The following is a 15,666-nucleotide window of genomic DNA, read 5'->3' on the forward strand; positions in this document are numbered from 1 at the left end:
TGTATTCACATGACTCCAGGAGATGAGGCTTTAAGGAAAATATAAAAGATCATGAAATTAATGATTAGAGCAAAGGAGTTGGCAACACTGATTTTAGCTCTGTTACACTCAGCATTTAAAATTTAATAGAACTCTGTGTCCACAACATTCTCTACAAATATTAACCGATTAATCTTCAGGATATGCCCAGGAAGAAAGAAAGTACAAAGCAAGTCAGCAGGACTCCAGCACACATGTAGAAGAGGCAAAAGTAAAACGTTATAGGCAACAAAATGTTTAGTCAGTATCTGCTTGCATGGTGACTGCAAGCTGTATAGGTAGATGTTAGCTGCTCGTCCTGGAGCAGCAGAATCATTAGTGTCAGCAGAAATTCACATCAGTTGTAAGCAGCTTTCCATGCGGCTAGAGTATGAAATATGGCAAAATTCACAAGATATTGACGTGCTGCCAACATTGCATTCAAAAATTATGAGCCCCCACCTCCAAATTATTTGATTGCTTTAAAATTAAAAGATTTAACAAACAAACAAAAACACGCTCATCGTCCTTTGGATTATTTTTATTTACTTTCTCTTTTTTGAACTTGTAGAGTTCACCGGAGTCACATGTTCAAGCTTTTCTTTGCAACCCTGAAGGGTAGAAACTTTAATTTAAAAAAAGAAAAAAGTAAGCAGAGATTCTCTGGTATACATATGACTCCTGGAGCTGGGGCTTGAAGAAAACATAACATATGCTAGGAGCTGGCAATATTGGATTCATTACTTATTGAATAAAGAAAAAGACACCTTATTCTGTCTCTGATATTGCTAGGAGCAGGTTGGCAGATACACCACTGCTGTGTACTGGACTGAAGCAGAATTACACAACTGTGTGCCATAGGCCCTGAGAGATTTTCCTTTTGTTTTAGGAGTAGTGGGAAGAGAGGTCTATTTCAACTGTTGCCACAAACTTCCAAGTACCACAGCAATAAAAACAGTGACAACCATAAAGTCACAGTTAGCAGCCATAGATTTCTTACAATCCATTTGTCAGTAATGGGTCTGATTTTATTCCCACTGAAGTCTACGGGAGTTCTGTTTTGCAGCTTACTGAAATTTACTCCTGTGCAAAAAAGCCAATATGCAGCCAATTTGCTACTTGAATCCCTCTTAGGGCCAGATCCGAAGTCCACTGAAGTCAACGGGAGTCCACAAGAACATAAGAATGGCCATACTGGGTCAGACCAAAGGTCCATCTAGCCTATTATTGTGTCTTCCAACAGTGGCCAATGCCAGGTGTCCCAGAGGGAATGAATAGAACAGGTAACCGTCAAGTGATCTATCCCCTGTCGCTCATTCCCAGTCTTTCCAATGACTTCAGTGGGCTTTGGACCAGAGCTTTAAGCCTGATTTTGAATGCTTAAATGGTGCACCACCCTAGTGCCGTCCCTCGACATAGGACTGAATTTCACTCTGATTATTGTAGCCTGTGGGTTATCAGCATGAACATGCTTTTACCATGCTGTCCCCTATGCATGCTGCAACCTTTTCAAGCCTCTTATTCTATCCTCCTTTATGTCCTTCTCAGACACCCACTTCTGGCATGCTGTTTACAGTGAAATGAGCTGACTTGTACATTTCCCTATTCACTTTCCACTAACCTCTGTCTGTCTGTCCCAAGATTGAAAGCTCTTCAGAGCAGGGAGTCATCCTTTCTCGAATGTCTGGAAGCCGCCTAGCACATTGAAAGCATAAACAATAATTAATAATGATAGCACAGACTCCTCATTCCATTCCAGAACAATGAGTTGGCTGAAAGGTCAGAAGGGACCATTAGGGTCCTCGAGTCTGGCATGACGTGGGCCACACAGCATTTCACCAAGTACCTCCTGCATCAATCCCACATATTAAGGCTGGACTAGTACATGTCCTTTTAGAAAGATGCCCAATCTTGATCTCAAGACTTCTAGTGATGGAGAATCCACCCCAGCCTAAGTCGTTCCCAGGGTTAATCACACTCACTGTTAAAAATGTGCATCTTATTTCTAGTTTGAATTTGTTTAGCTTCTCCTTGCAGCTATTGGATCTTGCCTAATAGATTAAAGAAACCTTCTCCCCATATAGATGCTTCTAGACTCTGATAAAAATCACCTTTTAACTTTGTCGTAGATAAACTAAATAGACTGAGCTTCTTTAGCCTCAGGTTTTCCAGACTTCAAATCATTCTTGTAGCTCTTTTCCAAAAGGTGATAGGAGGCTTTGGTGATTCTTCCCTTAAAATCAGCCGAGTTACCATGTAACACATCTAGAGAAACCATTCAAACATTATCTTGGCTGTGGTGTCCCAACCACAAAATAATATGTTTATTTTTTTCCACCACTTTTTTTGTCCTTTTATTGATAAAATCTACACAAAAGCTAACTCATCATAATAATTAATTAAAAAAACAAACCAAAACGAATGCTACACATTCTCCTGTGTTTTAGAAATTGTGTCGGCTATTGAGTTTCATTGAAATGCTCCTGCTTTATGCATTTCCTTCCAATCCATTTTGGGCACATTGTATCCATTTGGGTACCCAATAGTCCATTATTTTTTGCCCATGACATCTCTGGATTGTAAATGTGTGAACTGATATTCCATCAGGTTTCCCCATTTTTAGAGCCCAAATGGTAATTATAATGTTGACAATGGAGCATGATGAAGATAGTAAAAAATCCAAAGCACCCTCCATAGTGCACAGCATGGGTCTTAAAATGTACATGCACCCAAGGTTTTTGTTTGTTTTTCTTTCTTCCTTTGTTCTGCTGCATCAATTGCCAACGTCCTTTTGGTTCAACACAAGCTGTAATGCCCATGTTTGGAGTTCAAAATATTAGCACTTGACCCCTCCCCCCGAAAAGTAAAATAAAATAGCCATCGTTTTGTTGTTTGATTTAAAAAAGAAAAGAAAAATCAATTTAAACAAAGCTTTTAAGAGTAACAAACACTTAATAAAGAAGCTATGACTGACCCACCTTGCAACCTCCCACCTCGTTTTTACCTGTGGTTCTCCTTCTCAAGAACCGTGCAACGTAGAAAAATCAAATATACAAACAGAACTCTTAATCCATCCCTTTATGTAGCTAGAGTGAATCTATTTTTAATAAGAACTTGACAATCTCTCTTTAATATTTACAACAAGGAGTCTGTTTGAAAGTTTTAAAGCAAAGAAAATCTTCAAGTTCTCAGCGCTGAATTGCAAGACAGAAATTCCACACTTTTCTTTATCCCTTTTCCTTTTGTTTGTGGTGGAACATTTGCAACTGGAATGGTAGATTTTGTTTGTTTTTTTTCTTGTCCTATTCTCTTCTGAGATGGAAGTCCCTCAAAAGAATTCCCTACTCCCACCCATTCCCGAAGAAGCGGTCTCAATGATTAGTTTGGTATTCTCTCAATGTAAATGGCTGGAGCGGCTGAGCGCGCAATTGTAGCTATGAAGCTGTGGTCTCGACTGAGGTCCAGGTTGGTGGTCTCAACCTGCTCCACCCGGGAGATGGTGTCGTACGCCTTATTTACATGGAGAGGCTTGTGGGCCTGGCAGTATCCGATCACTGGTTGGTCATAGCTGTAATAGGGCAAGGTCTTCATGGGGTGAGGCACCTGCATCAGAAAAAAAAACAGAGACAAAAAGAGAGAAACATGTGAATGATCTGCTTAACTAGGTGTTTGTACAGCACCAAGGACAATGGGCCCTTGGATAGGTCGACCGCTTGGCAGTAGCACGATATAGATGTTAAAAAATAACAACGTTAAAACACTTTTCAGAGTCTCTCTGAATCCCTTTCATAGAGGTCTAATTCTGCAGCCCTTACACTTAGTGGGTAGCACTTATGCTTAATTCTTACTAGAATACACAAGACTATTTGAGTTCCATTGTAGTCAATGGGACTATTTGTGGATGGAACGCAAAACTGTGTAGAGGGCTCAAGTGCTGCACAGACCCATCTATCCTGGATCTTAATCCTGGATCTCTGGATCCCAAGGCCTATTCTGGATCCCCTCTCTCCCTTTTATTTGAATTCCTTGGTAAGCATCTTTCCATACCCTGGCATAACAAACGAAGAATTTTAAAAATACCCCATACTTTTAAACGTTAATCCTAAAAACTAATATAATTAATAGCAAAACATTAGATACAAATCTTTTCCTATCTGCCTTTGCAAGTAATTTAATAATCTGCAGGAGATGAGCTGATCAAATTGAAAAAAGCCTGCTCCATGGGGATGGGGGAGAATCTACAGGAAATACAAGTTACAGTTTATTCCGGTCGTGCTAAAGCTAAACTCACCACAGCTGGAGATATGCTATCTTGTAACAAATACTTCTTTATAGTCCCTTCCAAGCTTTAAATGAAGAGCACAGAGCCAGTTCATCATGACTTTTCATTGCATGGTATACTTCTTCTAGACAGGTATGAAAATGCAGTGCATCTCAGAGCTATTAATGCTAATTATAACTTTTATTGTGGTAGAATGAATGTGACACGCTGTACCTCAGAATAGCACCCTGTACCCCTTTATTCATCATTCATATATTAATGTGATATTTCATACAAATATGCCATGTCAGATATCATATGAAAGGTCATGATCTGCCGAAACCACATGTTCTGTCAAAATATGTGTATTATTAGTGTGTATGATGTTATGAAATTCTGTTGTATGGTTGTTACTGAAATATGCTGTACATTTGCTAGGGACATACAAAGGACCCCCGCCCAGGAGGGTGTTCAATGACCATTAATCAGCAGAAGAGTTGTAATCAAGGGATTTACAATTCAATGAGGGCTGCCCAAGCACCACACAATTGGGACTGCTCAACTCTATGACTCAAAAAGAAAAGGAGAACTTGTGGCACTTTAGAGACTAACAAATTTATTTGACCATAAAGCTTTTGTGAGCTGCAGCTCACTTCATCGGATGCATTCTATGACTCAGTTGCACAAGACAACACCAGGGGGATTGCTCAACCCAGTGACTCAACAAAGCCCACCAGGACATGTCTGGGCAACTGTCTTCTAGGCACATGGACTAAGGATATAAAAAGGGGTACAGTGGCAACATGTCTTGGCCTTTCTCCTCCCCCACCTACGCTGGAAGCAACAAGAACGCTGAGAAGATGAAAACTTCAGCTGAGCAGACTGGTCCAGGCCTGTGTATTGAGACCTGTAACATCCAGTGGGGTGAGAACATTGCTTGATCTAAATACTGCCTAGTGTAATAAGATTTAAGATTTAGAACGTGCGCTTATCTTTTATTTTCTTTGGTAACTATCTCTGACCTTTTATGCCTACCACTTATAATCACTTAAAATCTATCTTTCTCCAGTTCATAAATTTGTTTTATACTTTACCTAAAACAGTGTATTTTGCTTGAAGTGCTTGAGAAATCTCAGTTTAAAAAAGCTGGTGCACGTCCTCTCCACACTGAGGGAGGGGAAGACTGGGTAATAAAAGTACAGTGGTCAGGCTTCTGACCAGAGCAAGATGGTGCAGCTCTGGGGTTCAAGGCTGTGGAGCTGGGGAGAATTGGCTGGTGCCTTTCTCGGAGTGGCTCTGGGAGCATTCATGCAATCCAGCTGCGTGTGGGGCTCTACATGCTGTTGTGCAGAGTGATAACCGCACCTGGTCACTAGCAAAGCATTGTGGTCACAGCTGCTTGTCACTAGCAAAGCATTGTGAGAGACAGCACAGGCTGGAGAGTTAAGGGGGCACCGTGGTAGCCCAATTCCAGGTTGCCCCTCCCCCGGGGGATCCCATCACAACGAGTTCCTCCTGCATTCAAATCTAATAGGTAGTAGTTTTGTCCTTTTCCTCTACAGAATGCTGAAGGGACTCCAAGACACTCCCAGTTGTTATTCAACTGAGAACTTTTTCATCTTAAATGCACCAGTGCAAAAATCTAGCCACTCAGAAGACTTTGAAGGCACAGCCGAGATCACTTATGTACCAAATTGAGCCCTGAGGTCAGCAGATACAATTCTCATTTGAACTGGGATTTGCACCATTTTACAACCGTGTTTGAATTTGTCCATAGCTTTTAAGGTGGGTCTTTATGATACAAGAAAAGCCAAGGACTGCTCGTTTTCGGTAGACCTTTGTGATTGAGGTCCTGTGCTTTACAGTAATAATATACAGTACATTAACCACCTGGATCCCCCTGTGTACATCATTGTTTATTCCCCCTTCTCCACACAAGAGTTAAAAGAATCAGAATCACAGTAATATCCCTAAATGGCATTTAAATTAAATGGCATTTTCCTTGTCAACCAGTTCTCAGTACTTTTCCAAACCATCCCTTGATCAATTCAAGGTGTTTTCTCTCTTCAGCTGACAGGAACAATGCCAGTTAAAGAAACAGTTTTGCACATTCCTGAGATCCCACTGAGAGCTTGTCTAAACTGAGGATTTTTGCAATGATGTAGCTGATTTTCATTTACACTAGGATCCCTTTACACTGCTGCGTTAGCTTACATTTATTCCCATTCCGAGGCTTCTTTACACTGACCGAGTGGTATGAAGAGACCTCCGTGCAAATGAGAATAAGGCCTGTAAGTACTTTTCAGAGAATGGGCCTGATTGTGTAAACTGTCAGTCATATGGGCAGTCCCTATTGAGGTGACTAGTTGTAGGACTGTTCATGTACAAGGAAAATTTGGCAGGATCAGACCTTATTATGCGTAATGCTGAATAGTGTTGAGGAAATTGGTCATTTTAAAACAAGTTGAAGCTATTAGATTTTCTATTTAAGCACCAGATGGGAACTTGATCTAAATTCCCATACAAGGAATTGATAAACATATTAAATCCAGTCTCCAGAATAACGAATATCTTGCTTCATTAAAAGAGTAAGGAAAGATTTATGGTTAAGGCAGCAGACTAGGACACAGGAGAATTAGCTTCTGTTGCTGGCTTCTGCCATAGCCTTTCACAAGTCACTTAATCTACTTTACACCAACAGTTCCCACACTGTAAAATGGGGAAAATGCTACTTCCTACCTCCTCTCAGACTGTAAACTTTTTGGGGCAGAGATGTCTGTACAGTGCCAAGTTCAATGGAACACCTACCTCAGTTGGGGTCTTTCTCACCTGAAGTACAGACCACACCCACTCTAGGTCTCCTTCAACCACCATGCTTCATTATACTGTTCCAGCCGGCCCGTGTCCTGTGGTGCTCTTTAGATATTTACAAGTCCCAGCCATATCGCCGACTTGCTTCTCAAGGAAGGGAGCAGTGCTAGCAGCCATTACTGCCTTTCTTCCGGCCCTCTGCTTCCCCCTTTCCAGGGATTCCTTCCTCTCCGTTCATCTGTTCCCAGCTCCTGGGGTTGCCTCCCCCTCTAATTAGCACTTCAGCTGTAGCTCCACTTGTTAATTGATTCTCTAATTAGGCCCCAATTAACCTATATTGCTAGGGATTTGAGTGACAGTGCTGAGTCAGCTTCTGACTCAGCACGCTGGTTACAGGCCTCTAGATTGCTACTGCAAAACAAATAAACTACAATTTAATCATTCAAAGCGCAAAAACAGGTTACTATAAATACTGTAATAAACACAATAGTACCTAACATTTCTACAACACTTTGCATCTGAGGATTTCAGAGCCCTTTACAAAGGAAGACAAATATGATGTTAGTCTCACTGGGCAGGTGAGTAAACTGAGGCACAGAGCGGATACTTGAGAGGAAATCAATGACAAAGGCAAGAACAAAATTTTTATATCCTAGCCGCTAGGCCTATGTTCTATTTGTTGTACCACTCTGCCGCCAGTAATTGCTGCAATTCAGGCTACAAAAGTTTCTAAATTTGGCTTTGGAACATAGCAAATTGTAATGAAGACAAACAGTTGCTTAGGTAGGAGTACAACAGATACAGAAAGTGCTTCTTTCTTTTATGATGAATCATAATATCCATTCAGTCTTTGGCTAAGTGTACTCTTTCATTATTACACTCTAGGACAGCCCAGTCCAGTAGACTGCGTGAGACAGAGACATAGAATGAAAGATGATGAGATATTTGTCACAAGACCATTCGCCAGTACATATCTGTTAGCCATCGTTTCTAAACGAATTATTTCCTTTTCTAAAAGTTGTACTGTCCAATAATATTTATTTTCGTTTAAACTGATAGTTTATTTAATATAGGGAAATAAAAGTACCTTAAAATGAAATATACTCCGATGTCACTGAGATTTATAGACGACAACTTTTTTCCAGTTAATCTTTGTACTCAGAAGGGATAATCTAACTTCATTTTAAATGTTTTTGTATAAGGCCAAATACAGTCCCTGAAGTGTTGCAAATAGTTGATTAAGTCAATGAATGAGGTGCTATCTGTTCTTCGAAGTAAGCTTTGACTCTATCAGCCAAAAACATATTATGCTAGAAGCACTAAGTATTCAGAAAGGTTTTCAGCTAATGGGCTGTATTAATTAGCTGGTATTAACTTCTGAAGTCTTCACCTCTGTAGATCTTCCCACTAAATGGTCTAAACATTGCTGTCTTAACAGCCACCCACTTGAAACAAACATTCCATTACAAGCAAAATTTACATAAACCTGTATCTGAGGGATTAACATAAAAGATTCAGTGGGAGAAATTTAGGAATGCAAATCTTCCCTTTCAAAGTGAAATTAACATTGGAGAGGTTAATGGCTCGACATCCTCATGGCTGAATAACAACTGCACTAAAACAAGCAGAACAAAGCTGAGTGTACCTGACACCAAATGAAATTCTGGAGCAGCATTAAACATATGTTTCTCAGGGCTTCATGCTTGTTCAGTTTTCTCTGGAATGCTCAATAGTGAGCCTGATTCTCCACTGGGTTGGGCCCCAGTTCATCAGAGCATGTAAGCACATATTTAAGTTCACCCCTATTCAACAAAGCACTTAAGCATGTGGTCGAACTTTGATGAATACGAATGGACGGCAGAATTCGGAAGCTGCACAGATTTTATGGGGGCATAACTCTGTTGAACTGGAATTTTCCTTGGCAAAGAACTGCTAAAACAGAATGTAAAATCTGGGCCAATAGTTTTGCTTACCTACCTCAGAGAGCTGCCAAGCGAGTGAAATACCTAACGTGTAAAGTGCTGTGATGAAAAGCGTATGATGCTAGTGCTACCGGTCTAATGAGAAAAGACTTATTTGAAAATTCTTTCAAAGGCTAGAATTCAACGTGGGCTCACTCTTTCTACAGCAGGGTGCCGCTAATTAACATAATTAATAATCAGTCACTCCCAATGATGTTTAGATAAGGAGGTGCCCTTGGTAAGAGCTGATGTGAGGAGGTAGGGAGCACTGCAGTAAAAGTGAAAAGTTTGTTTTTACACAGCCCACAAAAATACAAAACTAAATCTTCACCTTCATCAGCTATCACTTGTCCATGTTTTAGGGCCTGATCTGGTGCCCACTGAACTCAATGAGAGTGTTTTCATTGGCTTTAGTGGGCTTTGGATTGGAAATTCAAAAACACAGGGGAAAAAAAAGCCACTGTGGCTCAATAGCCATGTAAAAGAAGCAGTGAGAGATAAAAAGGTATATTTTAAAAAGTGGAAGTCAAATCCTAGTGAGGTAAATAGAAAGGAGCATAAACACTGCCAAATTAAGTGTAAAAACGTAACAAGAAAAGCCAAAAAGGAGTTTGAAGAACAGCTAGCCAAAACCTCAAAAGGTAATAACAAAATGTTTTTAAGGACATCAGAAGCAGGAAGCCTGCTAAACAACCAGTGGTGCTCCTGGACCATCGAGATACAAAAGGAGCACTTAAAGACAATAAAGTCATTGCAGAGAAACTAAATGAATTCTTTGCTTCAGTCTTCACGGCTGAGGATGTTAGGGAGATTCCCAAATCTGAGCCATCCTTTGTAGGTGACAAATCTGAGGAATTGTCATAGATTGAAGTGTCATTAGAGGAGGTTTTGGAATTAATTGAAAAAAGAAAAGGAGTACTTGTGGCACCTTAGAGACTAACCAATTTATTTGAGCATAAGCTTTTGTGAGCTACAGCTCACTTCATCGGATGCATACTGTGGAAAGTGTAGAAGATCTTTTTATACACACAAACCATGAAAAAATACCTCCCCCCACCCCACTCTCCTGCTGGTAATATCTTATCTGAAGTGATCACTCTCCTTACAATGTGTATGATAATCAAGTTGGGCCATTTCCAGCACAAATCCAGGTTTTCTCCCCCCCTCCCCCCAAACCCCACTCTCCTGTTGGTAATAGCTTATCTAAAGTGACCACTCTCCTTACAATGTGTATGATAATCAAGGTGGGCCATTTCCAGCACAAATTCAGGGTTTAACAAGAATGTCGGGGGGAGGGGGGGAAGTAGGAAAAAACAAGGGGAAATAGGTTACCTTGCATAATGACTTAGCCACTCCCAGTCTCTAAGATCTTCTACACTTTCCACAGTATGCATCCGATGAAGTGAGCTGTAGCTCACGAAAGCTTATGCTCAGATAAATTGGTTAGTCTCTAAGGTGCCACAAGTACTCCTTTTCTTTTTGTGAATACAGACTAACACGGCTGTTACTCTGAAACCTGGAATTAATTGAGAAACTTAACAGTAACAAGTCACTGGGACCAGATGGCATTCACCCAAGAGTTCTGAAAGAACTCAAATGTGAAATTGTGGAACTATTAACTGTGGTTTGTAACCTGTCCTTTAACTCAGCTTCTGTACCCAATGACTGGAAGACAGCTAATGTAACACCAATATTTTAAAAGGGCTCTAGAGGTGATCCCGGCAACTACAGACCAGTAAGTCTAACGTCAGTACTGGACAAATTAGCTGAAACAATAGTTAAGAATAAAATGTCAGACACATAGAAGAACATAAATTGTTGGGCAAAAGTCAACATGGTTTCTGTAAAGGGAAACCATGCCTTACTAATCTACTAGAGTTCTTTGAAGGGGTCAACAAACATGTGGACAAGGGGGAATCCAGTGGACATAGTGTACTTAGATTTCCAGAAAGCCTTTGACAAGGTCCCTCACCAAAGGCTCTTAAGTAAATTAAGTTGTCATGAGATAAGAGGGAAGATCCTCTCATGGATTGAGAACTGGTTAAAAGACAGGGAACAAAGGGTAGGAATAAAGGGTACATTTTCAGAATGGAGAGGGGTACCAAGTGGTGTTCCCCAAGGGTCAGTCCTAGGACCAGTCCTATTCAACTTATTCATGAATGATCTGGAGAAAGGGCTGAACAGTGAGGTGAGAAAGTTTGGAACTTCAAAAAGATCTCACAAAACTAAGTGACTGGGCAACAAAATGGCAAATGCAATTTAATGTGGATAAATGTAAAGTAATGCATATTGGAAAAAATAACCCCAATTATACATACAATATGATGGGGGCTAATTTAGCTACAACTAATCAGGAAAGAGATCTTGGAGTCATCGTGGATAGTTCTCTGAAGACATCCACGCAGTGTGCAGCGGCAGTCAAAAAAGCAAACGGGATGTTAGGAATCATTAAAAAAAGGGATAGAGAATAAGACGAAGAATCTCTTATTGCCCTTATATAAATCCATGATATGCCCACATCTTGAATCCTGCATACTGATGTGGTCTCCTCATCTCAAAAAAGATATACTGGCAGAGAAGGGCAACTAAAATGATTAGGGGTTTGGAATGGGTCCCATATGAGGAGAGATTAAAGAGGCTTGGACTTTTTAGCTTAGAAAAGAGGAGACTAAGGAGGGATATGATAGAGGTCTATAAAATCATGAGTGGTGTGGAGAAAGTGAATAAGGAAAAGTTATTTACTTGTTCCCAGAATATAAGAAATAGGGGCCACCAAATGAAATTAACGGGCAGCAGGTTTAAAACAAATAAAAGGAATTTCTTCTTCACACAGCACACAGTCAACCTGTTGAACTCCTTGCCCGAGGAGGTTGTGAAGGCTAGGACTATAACAGGGTTTAAAAGAGAACTAGATAAACTCATAGAGGTTAAGTCCATTAATGGCTATTAGCCAGGATGGGTAAGAAATGATGTCCCTAGCCTCTTTTTGTCAGAGGGTGGAGCTGGATGGCAGGAGAGAGATCACTTGATCATAACCTGTTAGGTTCACTCCCTCTGGGGCACCTGGCATTGGCCACTGTCGGCAGACAGGATACTGGGCTGGCTGGACCTTTTGTCTGACTCAGTATGGCCATTCTTATGAACCTTGTTGAATAGCCACATGTTGAATATCCACATCCACATTGTAAATCCATGCTCTTTCTTTTCCTCTTTTAGTACATTACCCAAACTTGATTCTGCAAAATGGTCAGGGTGGTAGACTTGGGAGATCTGCCTTCAAGTCCCTTCCCTGCCATAGACTTCCTGTGTGATCTTGGACAGGCCACCTAATCTCTCTGTGCATCAGTTCCCCCATCTGTGAATAGAGGATAATAGCACTTTTCTACCTAACAGGGGTGTTGTGTGGATACATACACTAAAGATTGTGACAGGTTTGAGAGTAGCAGCCGTGTTAGTCTGTATCCGCAAAAAGAAAATGAGTACTTGTGGCACCTTAAAGACTAACAAATTTATTTGAGCATAAGCTAGCTCACGAAAGCTTATGCTCAAATAAATTTGTTCGTCTCTAAGGTGCCACAAGTACTCCTTTTCTTTTTGAAGATTGTGAGGCACGGATATATCACATTGCTGAGAATAAGATAAGTTACTTAAGACAGATAGGAAGTTATGCCCTTTCTGAAAATCAGTAAGGTGTCTCAATTTGGACATCCAAAAATCGAGATACCTTGAATCACTAGTTACTTTAGAAAATTTGGGTATTGTAGTTAATTATATGGGCAGAACTATAATTTAATAATTTCCAGTACTGTTTGCTCATGTGCCTAAATTAGAAAATAAACACTTTTTAAAAAAATATTCCCAGACCTGGTCCTCTCACTCAGGTGGAATAGCTCAATGGCCATCCCATTGAGTTTTCTTCTGCAGAAAACAAAAATAAAGCATGAAAGTTCTCAGCCAGGTGAGTGCTCTGGTTGCCTGCACCATAGTGCTTTGCAGTTAAGATAAACTCAATTTGCACTTCATTTGTTTCCTAAACAGGTATTTATCTAATGGTACTTGTTGAACAAACAACATTAAAAAGAAAAGGAGTACTTGTGGCACCTTAGAGACTAACCAATTTATTTGAGCATGAGCTTTCGTGAGCTACAGCTCACTTCATCGGATGCGTACCGTGGAAACTGCAGCAGACATTATATACACACAGAGATCATGAAACAATATCTCCTCCCACCCCACTGTCCTGCTGGTAATAGCTTATCTAAAGTGATCATCAAGTTGGGCCATTTCCAGCACAAATCCAGGTTTTCTTACCCTCCACCCCCCACACACAAACTCACTCTCCTGCTGGTAATAGCCCATCCAAAGTGACAACTCTCTTCACAATGTGCATGATAATCAAGGTGGGCCATTTCCTGCACAAATCCAGGTTCTCTCACCCCCTCACCCCCCTCCAAAAACCACACACACAAACTCACTATCCTGCTGGTAATAGTTCATCCAAAGTGACCACTCTCCCTGTAATGTGCATGGTAATCAAGGTGGGCCATGTCCAGCACAAATCCAGGCTCTCTCACCCCCCCCTTTTTTTCCGGGGACACACACACACACACAAACTCACTCTCCTGCTGGCAATAGCTCATCCAAACTGACCACTCTCCAAGTTTAAATCCAAGTTTAACCAGAACGTCTGGGGGGTGGGGGGTAGGAAAAAACAAGGGGAAATAGGCTACCTTGCATAATGACTTAGCCACTCCCAGTCTCTATTTAAGCCTAAATTAATAGTATCCAATTTGCAAATGAATTCCAATTCAGCAGTTTCTCGCTGGAGTCTGGATTTGAAGTTTTTTTGTTTTAAGATAGCGACCTTCATGTCTGTGATTGCGTGACCAGAGAGATTGAAGTGTTCTCCGACTGGTTTATGACATCTGATTTGTGTCCATTTATTCTTTTACGTAGAGACTGTCCAGTTTGACCAATGTAAATGGCAGAGGGGCATTGCTGGCACATGATGGCACATATCACATTGGTGGATGTGCAGGTGAACGAGCCTCTGATAGTGTGGCTGATGTTATTAGGCCCTGTGATGGTGTCCCCTGAATAGATATGTGGGCACAGTTGGCAACGGGCTTTGTTGCAAGGATAAGTTCCTGGGTTAGTGGTTCTGTTGTGTGGTGTGTGGTTGTTGGTGAGTATTTGCTTCAGGTTGCGGGGCTGTCTGTAGGCAAGGACTGGCCTGTCTCCCAAGATCTGTGAGAGTGTTGGGTCATCCTTCAGGATAGGTTATAGATCCTTAATAATGCGTTGGAGGGGTTTTAGTTGGGGGCTGAAGGTGACGGCTAGTGGCGTTCTGTTATTTTCTTTGTTAGGCCTGTCCTGTAGTAGGTGACTTCTGGGAACTCTTCTGGCTCTATCAATCTGTTTCTTCACTTCCGCAGGTGGCTATTGTAGTTGTAAGAAAGCTTGACAGAGATCTTGTAGGTGTTTGTCTCTGTCTGAGGGGTTGGAGCAAATGCGGTTGTATCGCAGAGCTTGGCTGTAGACGATGGATCGTGTGGTGTGGTCAGGGTGAAAGTTGGAGGCATGTCAAACTTGGATTTTAACTTGGAGAGTGGTCAGGTTGGATGAGCTATTGCCAGCAGGAGAGTGAGTTTGTGTGTGTGTCCCCGGGAAAAAGTGGGGGGGGGGGATGAGAAAGCCTGGATTTGTGCTGGACATGGCCCACCTTGATTACCATGCACATTGTAGGGAGAGTGGTCACTTTGGATGAGCTATTACCAGCAGGAGAGTGAGTTTGTGTGTGGGGAGGTGGAGGGTGAGAAAACCTGGATTTGTGCTGGAAATGGCCCAACTTGATGATCACTTTAGATAAGCTATTACCAGCAGGACAGTGTGGTGGGAGGCGGTATTGTTTCATGATCTGTGTGTGTATATAATGTCTGCTGCAGTTTCCACGGTACGCATCCGATGAAGTGAGCTGTAGCTCACGAAAGCTCATGCTCAAATAAATTGGTTAGTCTCTAAGGTGCCACAAGTACTCCTTTTCTTTTTGCAAATACAGACTAACACGGCTGTTACTCTGAAACAACATTAAGTTAACCTTTAAAGTTATGTGTATCCATAATTCCTGAACACACAGACATTGGAATTATGGAGGTAATATTTTCTCATTTGCGCTAATATTTAGCCTCTGAACACAATGGTTTTGTTACTGAATTAATATGTCTGCTGTTAAATCTACTTCAGAGCACATTTTATACTGTATATCATTTAACGTAAAAAATAATAAGCAAGATATGAAGTCATAGTTTTAGGATTAGTGGAATACACAGCTTCACCTAAAAGATAAATTGATTAAATACATTAGCCAGATATAATTGATATCGGAAATTTTAATGAATTTCATGCTGTTGAAAGATGATGAGTTGAAAGCCCTGGAAACTCGCTTTGGAACTGATTCAGGGAAGCATTTAGGCATGTGCTTAAGTTGAAGCATATACTTAAAACCCCTTAAAGTAAATGGGACTATATAGAATAAGAGAGTTATACAAATGTGGGCTGGCAGGACCCCATAAGGTAGCTAGTCCATTCTCCTGCACTGAGGCAGTATGAAGTATA

The 15,666-nt window shown here is 41.0% G+C and overlaps 1 protein-coding gene across 3 annotated transcripts in view; it reads right to left on the reverse strand.

The window, feature by feature from the left end:
* Positions 1-543: 543 nt before the first annotated feature.
* LRRTM4 (leucine rich repeat transmembrane neuronal 4) overlaps positions 544-15,666 on the reverse strand; it is a 991,574-nt gene continuing 976,451 nt past the window's right edge. For all 3 annotated transcript variants that reach the window (XM_084615241.1, XM_084615240.1, XM_084615242.1), the window contains one exon: positions 544-3,621. In XM_084615241.1, coding sequence (XP_084471367.1) covers positions 3,397-3,621 — 225 coding nt within the window. In that variant the 3' untranslated portion in view covers positions 544-3,396. The remainder of the gene's footprint in view (positions 3,622-15,666) is intronic.

This window comes from Lepidochelys olivacea (assembly GCF_965140295.1).
Source record: "Lepidochelys olivacea isolate rLepOli2 genome assembly, chromosome: 26".
NCBI lineage: Eukaryota > Metazoa > Chordata > Testudines > Cheloniidae > Lepidochelys > Lepidochelys olivacea.